This window comes from Homarus americanus, unplaced genomic scaffold, assembly GCF_018991925.1.
Source record: "Homarus americanus isolate GMGI-L3 unplaced genomic scaffold, GMGI_Hamer_2.0 scaffold32583, whole genome shotgun sequence".
Taxonomy (NCBI): Eukaryota; Metazoa; Arthropoda; class Malacostraca; order Decapoda; family Nephropidae; genus Homarus; species Homarus americanus.
The window spans coordinates 2,709,978-2,724,910 of NW_024713129.1; the positions used below are offsets into that span (position 1 = coordinate 2,709,978).

Below are 14,933 nucleotides of genomic sequence, written 5' to 3' on the forward strand. Positions count from 1 at the left end.
AACAATACAATTAATGAAAATTGCAAACTATATTCTTTAAATAATGTTTCTGAATGCACCTTATATAATATAAATGAATAATAATATGGTCACACAAGGGATGGAACATCATTGTTTTCGTTTGTGTTTACAGCCGGAAGTCCGGGACGATAGTTCTACACCAGAAAATGAAGAAATATGACCCTGGTTGTAGCTGTAATAAAATTAATGTAAAAAAATGAATATACTGTATATGTTTTAAGTAATGTTATTTAATGTTAATAAATGGAACAATAGAAGTAGCTAACCACTAATGACAAAAAAAAAAAAAGATGGATTGGGAATGCCAACATATACGAACATGCGCATTTAAGGATACCGATTTCATTTATCTTTTTAAGAACATGTACAAAAGATTCATTATTGTTCATTACTAAATATGCATTTGATTGAATTAATATTTATACATGTGAAATGAACAATACAATTCATTAATAATCGTGGAATATTAAAACACACAAGAGGATAGAGACGGCATTGTTGTCAGTGTTTACACCCATAATGCCAGTTATCCACCTGAAACTGAAGAAAATAATACCCTGGTTGTTGTCGTAGTAAAATTAATGTAAAAAATAATATACGCATGTTTTAATTAATGTACAGTAGAAGTAACCACTGATATTAAAGAAAAAAAAGAGACTGATAGTGGAAAGCCAATGTATACAGTATGTGTGCACTCAAGGAAAGTCATTTATCTTAAGAATATGTAAAAAAAAGATTCATTAATGTTTATTACTGAATATTGAATGTAATTGATTGAATTAATGTTTATATATGTGAAATGAACAATGCAATTCATTGATATGTAGAATATTAAAACACACAAGAGAAGACAAGACGGCATTGTTTTCGTGAGTGACGATGCTTCTACATAAGAAACTGAAGAAAATAAGACCCTGGTTGTAGCTGTAGTGAACTTAATGTAAAAAAATTGAATACATGTATGTATGTTTAAGCAATGTTATTTAATGTTAATAAATGGAACATTATTAGTAGCTAACCACTAATGGTAAAGAAATACAGTGACCCCTTGAACTCAATCCGTTCCAGAAGGTCGTTCGTTAACCCGAAAGTTCGTTAACCGAAACCATTGTTTCAATGGGTTTTTGGATAGTGGTTCCAGCTCACCGCTGCCTAAATTCAACAAAAATGGTGAAAAAGTTCACTTACTTTGAGGTGTGTATGTAGAAGGCTCCTGGATGATGATGATGGGAATTAGAATGGGGTGGAGGAGAAGGAAGAAGAGAAGGCATTGGGGTTGGAAGAGAAGTCACCTCATGGCACCATTTCACCCATAAATTTTAGTTCTCTTGGTGTATTTCAAGAATATTTTCTTTAAATCAACACTGCAATGCATTATATATTGTCAATATGTAAAATATATTTCAAAATGAACAATAATTTGCTTGGAAACACAGAAAAAAGCGTTAAGTTGAAGAGAGTCTCAAGCAAGATGTTACCTCAGTGAAAACAGAAGACTAATGCCTGTTTGCTGTGTTAAGAGGCTGGATGCAGCGCATTAAACTAGTCACTTTACCTTCAATTATGTTCAATAATTGTTAAAATGACAAAAATTTAATATTAAACTTTTAAAATTATTGAATAGTACAAACTTCTTGATATTTACTAAAATAGTAAGGAATTTAAGCCCTAGAACCGATTAATGTATTGGCAGACTGATACTAAAGCTGGTTGCCCGATCAGTGCAAGCGAAAACATGTTGAGGAAGGTTCGTAAGAAATTCGTTAACCGAATTTTTGTTCGTTAACCGAATTGAAGATCCTTATGGAAGGCAGTTAAGCTAACCGAGGCATTCGTTAAACGAGGGGTCACTGTATGGCGAGACGATTGGGAGCATAGCATTATGAACAGTAAGTGCGTTAAGTGAAAACATATCGTCATTTCTCTACATATGAATATGAAAGCAACACTTATTTACTGTTCATACAGGTTGTACCTCTAGTCCGGCAACCTCAGGACCTGACCAGTGCCGGACCATGGTGCGGACCATGGAAATTCACCCTTTTCCTGGATAGATAGTGACTTGTGCTTATGCTTGGAAGCACTAGCAACACTTTCTCTGCATCATGGTCTTTGAAGGGTTAAATGTCGTATAGTAGCTTCTCAAATTTTGAGTTTTTAATTCTTAACGTATTTTATTGGAACACAAAAATAAATACAAATTTTGACAGCGAAACTTGATTTATCGGGTTTGAGCGGCCGCCAGCGTGCAGGCAGCGTGCATAATCGTGTAAACAGCGTCATTTCTCTTATGTACAAAAGATTCATTATTGTTTATTACTGAATGTCGTTTTTATTGAATTAAAGTTTACGTGTGCAAAATGAGCAATACAATTCATTAATATCGTAGAATATTAAAACACACGAGGAAATTACACAGCATTGTTTTCGTTGATTAAAACTGAAGAAAATAAGACCTTGGTTGTAGCTGTAGTAAAATTAATATGGTTGTTTTAAGTAATGTTATTTAATGTTAATAAATGGAACAATAGAAGTAGCTAACGATAATGGTAAAGAAAAAAGAGAGATCGCGTATGTAAGTGCGCATGAGCACACGTGAAAACATATCGTCATTACTTTACATAAGAATATGAAAGCAACACTTATTTACTGTTCATATATATTTCAATTAATGTTTCTGAATTTGTTTTTATTGAATTAATGTTTGTGTGTGCAAAATTAACAATACAATTTATTAATAATGAGGAGACGAGACGGCTGCTGGCATTGTTTATGTTAAAGCTTACGAAACCAGTGACTGATTGGTTCTACATATAAAACTGAAGAAAATAAAACCCTGATTTTAGCTGTAGTAAAATTAATGTAAAAAAATTAATGTGGTTGTTTGAAGTAGCTGTAATGTTATTTAATGTTAATAAATGGAACAATATAAGTAGCTAACCATTAATGGTAAAAAAAAAAGTGAGACTGCTCGTATGTAAGTGCGCACATGTGAAAACATATCGTCATTACTCTACATAAGAATTTGAAAGCAACACTTATTTACTGCTCATATATATTGAAGGGTTAAATGTTGTACTCTGTATAGACAAGCAGAGAGAGAGAGAGAGAGCAGCCGAACTGCCGGATGTAAACAAACCTTAATTTCCCGCGGCTTTTTTTTTTGTAAGGGGATTAGCCCACCCGGGCATAGGTCACTGACCCACATTGGGGCCTCAGGGGCAAAAATTTAATACTCCTGTAATATTAATAATAATTCAGATAAGTAAAAAAAAAAAGCTGCCTATCTACCTATTGGACAAACTAAAATCGTTCCGGACCACAGAATGCCGGACTAGGGAGGTACAACCTGTATATGTTTTAAATAATATTTACGAATGTAAAACAAAAATTCTGCTCACCAATGATGGTAAAGTCTAAAACAATAGGACAGCCAATGAATATTGTGCGAGTTTTTACTCAGATGACGAAGTCATCAGGTTCAACTCTGGCTGAAGCTGTAGCTTTCCATAAAGCTGTTACTGAACCTGAAGTTGATGTTGAAGCTGCATATGATGCTGAATTTGATGATGTAGCTGAAGTTGATGGTTTAGGCCTTCGAATAATAAAGCTCTCAAAAGAACCTTACACAGCTGCTTTCTTCTCTCATTATACATCTTTATGTAGAGGTCATTTGCATTTATTTATATTTTAATGCTTTGTTCTGTTAATGGATCCACTTCAGAAAATATGTTCATTGCTTGCTCCATATAATATCCACAGACCTCTCACCTTTTTCATATCGTTTTAACACATCTAGTTTCTTGGCTAAGCTTATACATTTTCTATTAGCTTTTGAACCAACAGTACCATCACTTGCTCTTTTGCTCATGTTGAATGGGGATGCATAAATGCTGTAAGAAACCTGAGAAAGTTTTTCTCCTATTCCAGATGTGTGAAAACATAAGGCCCGCCAAGCTCCGACTGTTGTTTGCCACTCATTAGCCAGGCAGCTTCTTTGCGCAAGGTGCTCTTCATTTTTTTTACAGTAATTTCTTTTATACAGGGTAATACATAGAGATTTAGTTATTATTTATTTGAAAATGTAACTATTTTATTTTTATTATATTTTGGTCGTAAATACGAATGAGATAAGGACGTAAATTAAATTGGATCCTAAATTAACTAGGGTTAGTCGCGATATAAAAAATCGTTATAAAAAGTCGCAATATATCCGGACCCTACTGTACAGTACAGGAGTACCGGTATATGTATTTATTGTTAATTTGGCAAGTCCAAACTATTTAAAAAAAAAATAGTTCTGTACACTTTGTGAGGCGTTAAAATTTGCACATACTGAAGATAAGACTATAATCAATGTTGGGACAGCAGTAGTGTGCTTGTTTCTTACTAATGTAACCAGGGTTCTTTCCTTGGGTTGGATGTAAGAAAGGGGTTATCCAATGAGAACCTTACCAACATTAACTGGACAAAGATGGTTAACTTACAAGTGGTAGTACAGTAATGATATATATTAAGGCTAGCTAGTCAAGAAGTTGATATTGGCAAAGGGACTTAATAATAATTACTGTACAATGCACATTATTATTATTGATGAAATATTTATTTTTTATATAAAATATTTATAAAGTACAAGTAAACCACAAAAATTTATATTTCACTTTTACGATGGTTATAAATTAACACCATCTCCCCATATACGATCACTATGACTCGCTTTAATGATAGCTATCGAATAGCCATCAATATCTATTGTCTGATTTTTTCTCTCGTGCAAACCATAGGTTGTTTCCTCAAATTTATCACAATCTTGCAAGAATTGCAGCAATGCAAGTAATATTTTTCTATGTCAAGTCAGTGGCATTTGATAAGGAAACCATTTTTAACCAGGCATCTCTACCAACACTTGTCAGCCTACCCACCACCGGTGCACGGCCAACCTGCGCACTACAGCCCTCCCCTTAGTTTTGTCGATCATACATCCACCATCGTATGGCTCCACAATTATCAGCCAGCATCGTACTTGTCAGTTTTTTCTTATATAGTGAGGACCAAACTAACATTTAGAATGAACTGTTATGGTGACTGAAGTGATATTTTCTGTGACTTTGTGATGGTTTTGAAAATGTGAGCAGTGTCGGCCACTATCATTGTTTTTGTTATCGTTCACCGTTTTTGTGACAAGTGTTTGCGACTGAAAAAAGCAGTGCAACTATGAAAATGTCTTGGAAAGTCAAGGCATCCAAGACAACCATGTCTCTGAGGTGAAGCTTGAAATTGTTAAGCAGCACAAGACTCCCCAGATCCTGTGTGAGAATCAGAGTGACCTCTCCACTCCAGGAGTCCCCTTAGCCTTGAAGGGGACATGTGATAAGGCTTATCCATTATGATGTAGCAAGTGTTGTTTACTGGTTTTGTACTGAAAGTAGTATTGTTGTTAATTTTTTTGTCAGTGGTACATGTGTATGTTTGGGGACTGGATGGAACGTATCCCATTGAACCCCATGTTATAATTCTCCCTATTTACGATATTTCACCTAGCAATGGGTTTTTCAGGAACGTAACTCGGGGGTTACTTATTAGTACTACAACCGAGCAAGGTGGACTTTAAACTCAGCAGTGGCTCAGTGGATGTAGTGATGCACTGATGTATGGCCGCTTGTTGTGGCTTTTACCTCGAGTTACTTAGTTTTCAGACAGTTTTTGATTTATAGTCATCATGGAACCAAGTGATCCAAAACCTAGGACAGTACATGACAAGTAGTGTCCTCGGTCTGGTACATTGTACAAGTAGACATCAGGCGAAAGTACAGTAATCCGGTCAAGTACCTTCAGCTGATGAAGGTAAACACTGTGCACAATATTGAAGGACAAGGAGACACTGTATTGTGGCCATGCATCAGTGAGTACAATGTAAAGTACTTCTCAGTTGTAGAAAAAGACTTTGCATTGTGAACTTCATCGCCCTGTTGTCAAACATTCCTCAAATAAATGTTCTATGTTTAATTTAAAAGACATCCAAAAGTAGTGGTAGTGGTGATGGTGTAGGTTGCTACTTTTTCAAATGAATAGATGTAATGGTAGTGGTGCTACATTTTGATAAAAGAACAGGAGCGGTAGCACTACGGTTTCCAAGAAGTTGCAAGCACATCCCTGATAGACAGCAATATACTGTACAGTACAATCAATAATTATCTATGCATTGGGTAATCAATCAAAAGTACTTCTTTATCTTTATTCTACTGTATGACAAATACAGAACCTGATCCAGGATAATGCATAGCCTACAAAAAAGTAAAAAAAAAAATAAATAAATCCTATCTAATTGTGTATTAATATTCAATGCCTCCAAGCTTCAACTTATGTTCCAGAAAATTTCAGTCAAGATAGTGCTTGTAGCATGAGCACCAGGACTTAACAAGATGGGGAAAATTCTAATACATACACCTTAAGTGTTCTAGACATTTAATTTAAGTTTACTTTTATTGTAGTTGTGTGCAGTCTATTGGCATATCTCCCATATTCTGGATATAATTTGATATGATCAATCATTTACACACAATGTAGCAGATGAAAAGAACCAACTGTGTCTTCTTTATCAAGCAAAAAAAAAATGTTAGATCCAATCCAATTGTGTCCATGAATACATAAGCAGTGTTAGTTGCAAAAAACAGTAAATGACTATAGGCTGTACCTGCAAGTGTGATGTGATTAATGACAGTTAAATGATGTTTGATGCTAATTTTATAATTTTTTTAAAGATTAAAAGGTTTTGTATGAAATGTTTTTTTTTTTTCAGAAAATTGAAATGGACTTGGGGAGTCGTAAAAGTACCAAACTTCAGTCTCCAAGTCATGCCATATGCAAGACAGTAACTAACAAAATCCTTATCTTACAAAAGCCTCATTATCTAGTCACGGATACCAGTGCCATAATTTGCACCTCCAGCCTTCCTTAGTTCCTGGAGGAAGGCTTCGTGATCCAGCTCATTGGAGCTTTCCAATGTCAGCTCCACTGCAAAATTCTGTTGGAAAACAACATTTTGAAATTAAAATTTCATGTCCTAAATATTTAATTAGCTACTGCACTCTAAAATACAATAATGCTCCAAAATATGTTATGGTATGTTTACATTTAAAACAAGTTGACATACATTTTATTTCAACATACTGTAGCATTACAGCACATTTGCCCCATTATATTTGGATCCTCAATAATTGTACAAATGAAATGCAGTATCACTGATTTTTATCCACTTCAAGAAAAAAGGATTTACACAAAATAAGTGATTGACCCTCAAAGTCCAATTTTATGATCATGGACAATTGAATGCTCTTGCATTATACAAACTAGAATGTAACATCTCCACATCATAATTGATCACAGCAACTTTAATGTTTGATGTCATTATTCCATAGCCCTACAATTCTGCAAGTAAAGGGCTTCTGACTGACATACTTTTCTATTTAAGGCAAAATAAATTACAGCAACTTTTAATCTCCCTTAATAAAAAATCCATCCTCTGTTCCACAAAATCAAATCAATCACAGTGAGGATTGGCCTTTAGTTGACTTCACCTTTTCCATTCCTGAACCTTGGGGTTTCAGGATTGATCCTTTGTTTGTAATCTGAAGTTGTGTGAATGGTCTTGTAGGTTAAAGCACAAGACACCATTAAAAAATTTTTAATCGCAATGCTTAGAAGTTAATTAATCTTGAAAGAATTCACAGCTCTATGCAGTTCACTCATTTCCTTCTCTCATCAAGATCTGAATCCACGTGTAAAATTGCAGCGAGGGACACCCTTGTCAGGGAGGCTAATTAAATTATACCTCTACTTTATCAAAGCATTTGACAAAGTGCTTAAAATTATATCAGGAGGACAGGGAATTCAGGTGAATGTCCTGGCATGGACTGTGATTTTCTTTGCAATTGCAAACAATGGCATGAACTCATGTGTACCAGTTACAAATGGTGTGATACAGGGGGGTGTGCATAGACATACAGTATGCATTAATTTTAATGGCATAAAATAATTAATAAATAGCTTGGTACAGTTTTGAGTAGTTTTTATCATGTCTCTTGGCCAAATTTTTACCCATTAAAACATCTCGTTATATAATTCTTGCCTATCATTAAATAGGTTTTTTCATACATTTTGGAATGTGTAAAACTCTTCAGGAATACTTCCAATTCGTGGAGAGGAAACGGTGATGACTATCTAGGGACTCCACATGAAGTTCTTCACTTCCCTTCAGGATTGTTCTGGATTACCTACAATTTCCTTGGCAAGGAGATGTCTCAAAACTTAAGACCCCAAACATTAAATTACTAATATAAACTTTCCTGAAACAAGCTTCCAGTTAACTTTGTTACCATACACACTGACAAGCATCAAATAGATGGCAAGCCCTCCCAGTCTGATGTGTAAGAATATTGCTCCAATGACAAAGGAGGAAAGGGGATGCAAATTCCCACTAAAAACCCACCATTCATCATAATTTAGATCTCATCTGGTTATTAGTTGGATAGGTATGAAATCTGGCATTGTTTGACAAATCATCTTTTGAAAGTGGGTTCCACAAGCATAATGGAAGGCAGTGTGGTTGGTGCTGCACTCAACCACCTTCACCACTTGTAAAGTTAGGTAACCTACAACCTTTTGGACAGGAGGAGAGTCCTGTATCCAATTGGCTGCTGCATCCCAAGTTATCAGTTTAAAGCGAAGTCTTCTAAGCCAGTATACAGTAAATTCTCAATGTGAAACAACAAAAATTTGTGTGAAAAAAAATATCATGAAGTTCAACTCTTGACACTGACAAGTGTTGAGAATTTCCATTTAACAAAGGATTGGGCGAATGCAAGAAATTAAGTTGGGAATAGTTGAATGTATATGAAACACTCGTTTGGGGGAAAACTATTAGATAGGGTGGAATCAAAGGCATTTCATCTTATCAACTCTCCTCCTCAAGTCTATAATCTGTCCTCCCTTTCTCTTTGCTGCAATGTTGCTTCGCTCTCTTTTACAGGTACTTTAATGGGGAATGTTTGGTGGGTTTGGCATCTTGTGTACCGCCGACAAGGCCGTGGGCTCATAACACTCATCTTGCCCGTGGTGCCCTCTGTTTCTGTGTGGATGTCGGGCACACTAGAATAACCCGTTATAGTGGCTCCTCTACTCTCGCAACCAAACTGTGGAATATTTTGTCTTCTACTGTATTTCCATCCTCTTACAATGTCTCGCTTTTAAAAGCTGGTCTTTGTGATGTGGATTAGCATATACCAAAATAAAGATAAGGGGCCTAAAACTAAAGTTTTTACTAAAAAGTTCACAACAATTGGACATCATCAGAGCCATAGAAAGCAAGGCTGACAAAATGGATAGCAATGGCATGACTAAAGGAAGTCAGAATGGATTTTTCATAATGGGGAAGCCATCAAGGTCATGTTTCTCTCTTGAAAGTCAACATCCAAATCATTTGCAATTACTTTTCTTATAGGTTTATAGGGTTCAGATATGCAGGGTACAATATGATGGAAATAACACTACATCAAATAGTCTAACAGCTGTGATCAATCAGCTGGTCTGTGTGTAATGCAGGACCATTTGTACATCACCAGGTTATAAAATATTCTTATGAAGAGCAGTAAATTATATAATTCATATGCTTCTATCTGAACTTCACTGGACCACTACTCATCTCGAAGAGACAATTGCTGTTAAATCCCACTTTTCTTTTGTAGACCCTTTATTTTTTCTTATTGTCCAGGATACCATCTTCAATCTTTTCCCAAGGAGAATGCAATTATAGTATATTTTATACAGTACATAACATCTAAACTATTTCCAAGGACTGACAAATGTTTGACTGCAGGTATTGGAATTGACACCAGTAGTGAGTTTTGAATCCGTCCATTTACCCTCAGTGATACTTACCGACAAAATCTCTTTCACAAGAGCCTTGTCTGTTGACATCTTGGCTTTCTTTATTGGAGATACCTCAGTTCCTACCCAGGTTACCAACAGGAATTTTGATCGCTTGCTCATCTCATCTCCAGTCTGAGGGAATTCATACAAGTAATTAAATGGGGATTGTTTTTTTTTTTTCATTAAAAAGAGTAAAAAAAAAAATTACCAATTCTATCTACATATACATCATAAATTTCTTCGTGCATGAGATGGAACAAAGAAAAATGGAAACCTCAAGAAAAGGAAGAAATGGTAAGGGATGATCCATGACGTGTAATGAATGAAAGGAACACTGGAAATACTGTACTGAAGAAAGTACACAAAGTGGATCCTGAATCTTCATTACCATCATAATGTTTCATTTCAATTCTTCGTGTCTATTTCATTCATATGAACATTATGAAATAAAAAGTATTCTACACATAAACCACAATCTTGTATTATCCAACACAACACCACTTTACCTCATTAATTCACATGTCCATTTCTTTCATGTCTTCCTTCGACTCTTCAACCAGCTAGGCTACAAATCATCTTCCTTGCCCATATCCTGCCTACCACAAACTCCATATTCCCAACTCACCTGAACGTGTTTGCATCCCTTCAAAACTCCAGAACTTTTTTCAAATCTTAAATTCTTCTACATCTTCATTCACCATCCTATCTTTCCTCCTAATTCCCATTCTAGGTAATGATACTCAAACCTAACCTAACCTAACCTAACCTGCCATAAAATATTGTGAGAGTTGTATCTGTAAACTTTAAGCCCATGCATGATCATGACTTGCCAATAGTGCACAACAACTGATCTATTGCAGAAAAAAAATCTGATCAGATGTATATGAAGAAGGTTCAACCACTTCAATGTTCTCCAAGAAATACTTTTTGCAAGATCTGCAAACAAATAATTTATTAAATTTTCATGCACAATAAAGGATGATTAACGAGTTCCAGACGTGCATTAAACTTTAGGAGACAAGATATTACATATTAAACATTTGAGAAGTAAAGTTAGCCAAAGATAATTTATTTTTTCCTTCTTTCATACTTTGTGTTACAAGACCAGAGACCTGCATATTCTTTTTATGGATAGTACAACTGCAAACAATAAATACATTTTGACCACTATTGTACTGTACTATAACTACCAGGAGGTGGGGGGGGGGGCGGGGCCAAGATAGTATCATACACAGTGCCCTCGTTAATTTGCATCATTATAATGTGGATTTTGGTTCAATTCACATGGTTTTCAAAAATTAATTAAAGATTTAAATTCGGAAGGAATCTGAAATAACCACGTTCCGAAAAGTCGCTTATTTTTGGAATATATTATTAAATAGATTAAGAATGAATTATAGGAATAGTACATGAATTACACTTAAACATACTCCCTTTATTCACAAACTCGTATTTGTGAATTCACTTGCTCACTAAAAATTATGAGCGAGTCTTTATTCAAGATTCGTGATCGAAATTTAGCTATCTGCGAGGCTCTACTAAAACTTTGTCATTTTCTGAAAATAACGCTACCACCAGAAGTTCTTCGATTTCATTCATTTTTCCACAGATATTCTTATCATTATAGTATGTACAGCTGCTCCCCGACTTACGACGGGGTTAGGAACCCAAATCCATGTCATAAGTCAAAGTGGTCGGAAGTCGAAAATGCTTAAATAACATATAGAAAATCTAAAATGGGGGTCTCTTTCTTCTCAGCACCACAAAACTCTCACTTTTAAGCTTGCCAGCCATTTTAAAGTGAATTATAAACGAAAATTTTGTCAGAACACAGCACAATCACCGATGTTGGGACTCGAAAATACTTAATTTGACAAAATTTTGGTACGACTGAGGCGGTCGTATGTCCGGGTGGTCGTAAGTCGAAAGTCAGGGAGTGGCTGTATTTTAAAAGAGGCGATGGAACAGGGAAATCGCCATCCCTTTATAATGACAGTATGCAATTCACCATAATTCCCATATTATTTCGGTTCATTTGGTGCCAGGTTAACAAAACATTATAAAAATAATTTTCCCCCCAAAAATCCCACTCGGTCCCACACGAGCAATTGCACTGTAGTACGTATATTCTCATTCTCTTGTATACAGAGAAGTAACAGCTGATCGGTCCTGCTGACCAGCTCTCACTAACAGTGTTGCTAGCACTTAATATATCTCGAGCACCATTGTTGTCATTGCTCAAAAGGGTTGGAACTTACCACAGGATCTATCTTGAGCACTTTGTAAACAATATTGTAGCTTTTTATCAGAACTTAATACATATTATTGTAGTGTTTTGTACAGTAAGATCTTGTATTTCACGAGTAATATAGACTGGAAAAATTGCGCCAAATGCAAATATATAAATTAATGGGAAAAATAACAATACAGTGAGTTCTGCTATAATGCGTGTTTTGATAACGCGAATTTGCTCTAACGCGATTTATGAATTAGGAACGATATTTGTATAACGCGAACGCTTGTTTGCTATAACGCGATTTTTGCTTACTATTTCTCCAATTTTGTGGTACAGTGGGGTATGCTATAACGAATCTAATTGGTTCTAGAACCTTGTTCGTTATAGCATTCGTTCGTTATAGGATTAATCCGTTCCAGGCCCCCAAATACAACCACTTAACACTGAAAAATATAATATAAAATTGTAAAAATTGTAAAAAAGTGCATAAATATGCATCTAAACCCCTGAAATAAAGAATATCATTAATATTTGTAATAAAAAAACAATAAATTAGAAAAAAAAAAAAAATTTAAATAATGTTCGTTGTAGGAGTTTCGTTCGTTATAGCATTCTCAATTTTATAGGTAAAACCGTTCGTTATAGGAATATTCGTAGTAGGATCTGTTCGTTATAGCATACCCCACTGTATTAACTGTGAATATAGTAAAGAAGAATATCAACAAGAAGTGTTCTGGTGATAGAATTCCCGGTGATGATCGTAAAAGAAAGGATATAACACTTGAAGAGAAGCTCGATTTTATCAACCTCAAAATCACCCTTCTCCCCCATCAAGTAAAGTGTTACATTTACTGTACGATTTCATTATTAGATATGAATGTAACATTTATTTAGACTGTGCTATCCTTTGTGTTAGGCTAACTACTAAATTTTTTCGATTTCGAGTAATCTGCACCTAACCCTATTTTCTCCATAAGCCGTTATTTCTATTACGCGATTTTCTATAACACGATGTTTTACAAGAACACAATTATCGCGTTATAGCAGAACTACCTGTATAGACTGGCCACTCTACATCAACCTCTGATTTTCCCGTTTATAACCTCCAAATTATACAAATTCCGTCTTTATTGACCTGATTGTGCTTTCCGGACGCTAGTTTTTAGGCCTTTAAGTAACTTGATCACACGCTGCTTATCCTGCATCAAGTACAGCTTGTACCTCTCTAGTCCGGCAACCTCGGGACCTGACCGGTGCCGGACCATGGAAATTGCCGGACCATGGAAATTCACCCTTTTCCTGAATAGATAGTGACTTGTGCTTAGGCTTGGAAGCACTAGCACCACTTTCTCTGCATCATGGTCTCTTTGAACACATATTGAAGGGTTAAATGTCGTATAGTAGCTTCTCAAATTTCGCGAGTTTTTAATTCTTAGCGTATTTTATTGGAACACAAAAAAATAAATAAAAATTTTGACGGCGGAAACTCGAATTTCGACGGGTTTGAACGGCCCACCAACGTTCAGACAACGTGCACAATCGTGTAAACAGCGTCATTTCTCATATGTACAAAAGATCCATTATTGTTTATTACTGAATGTCTTTTTTATTGAATTAATGTTTATGTGTGCAAAATGAGCAATACAATTCATTAATAATACGTAGAATATTAAAACACACGAGGAAATGAGACAGCATTGTTTTCGTTGATTACAAAACCAGTGACAGTGATTCTACATATAAAACTGAAGAAAATAAGACCCTGATTGTAGTTGTAGTAAAATTAATATGGTTGTTTTAAGTAATGTTATTTAATGTTAATAAATGGAACAATTGAAGTAGCTAACGATAATGGTAAAGAAAAAAAGAGATCGAGTATGTAAGTCCGCACACGTGAAAACATATCGTCATTACACTACATAAGAATATGAAAGCAACACTTATTTACTGTTCATATGTATTTTAATTAATGTTTCTGAATTTGTTTTTATTAAATTAATGTTTGTGTGCAAAATTAACAATACAGGTTGTACCTCTTTAGTCCGGCATTCTGTGGTCCGAAAACTCGCGTGGTCCGGAACGATTTTACTTTGTCCAATTGGTAGATAGGCAGTTTTTTTTTTTTTACCTATCTGAATTATTATTATTATTACAGGAGTATTAAATTTTTGCCCCTCAGGCCCCAATGTGGGTCAGTGACCTATGCCCGGGTGGGCTAATCCCCTTAAAAAAAAAAGCCGCGGGAAATTAAGGTTTGTTTACATCCGGCAGTTCGGCTGCTCTCTCTCTCTCTCTCTGCTTGTCTATACAGAGTACAACATTTAACCCTTCAATATATATGAGCAGTAAATAAGTGTTGCTTTCATATTCTTATGTAGAGTAATGACGATATATTTTCACATGTGCGCACTTACATACGAGCAGTCTCACTTTTTTTTTTACCATTAATGGTTAGCTACTTATATTGTTCCATTTATTAACATTAAATAACATTACAGGTACTTCAAGCAACCATATTCATTTTTTACATTAATTTTACTACAGCTAAACTCAGGGTCTTATTTTCTTCAGTTTTATATGTAGAACCAATCAGTCACTGGTTTCGTAAGCTTTAACATAAACAATGCCGGCAGCCGTCTCGTCTCCTCTAATATTCCACGTATTATTAATAAATTGTATTGTTAATTTTGCACACACGTACATTAATTCAATAAAAACAAATTCAGAAACATTAATTAAAATATATATG

At 35.1% G+C, this 14,933-nt stretch overlaps 1 protein-coding gene across 5 annotated transcripts in view; it reads right to left on the minus strand.

Annotated features, from left to right (window-relative positions):
• Nucleotides 1–6,242: 6,242 nt before the first annotated feature.
• Nucleotides 6,243–14,933, minus strand: part of LOC121866198 (coactosin-like protein) — a 116,501-nt gene continuing 107,810 nt past the window's right edge. For all 5 annotated transcript variants that reach the window (XM_042365808.1, XM_042365830.1, XM_042365838.1 and 2 more), the window contains exons 4-5: nucleotides 9,958–10,080; nucleotides 6,243–7,045 (exon numbers count right to left, since the gene is read on the minus strand). In XM_042365808.1, the coding sequence (XP_042221742.1) occupies nucleotides 6,932–7,045; nucleotides 9,958–10,080 (237 nt within the window). In that variant the 3' untranslated portion in view covers nucleotides 6,243–6,931. The remainder of the gene's footprint in view (nucleotides 7,046–9,957; nucleotides 10,081–14,933) is intronic.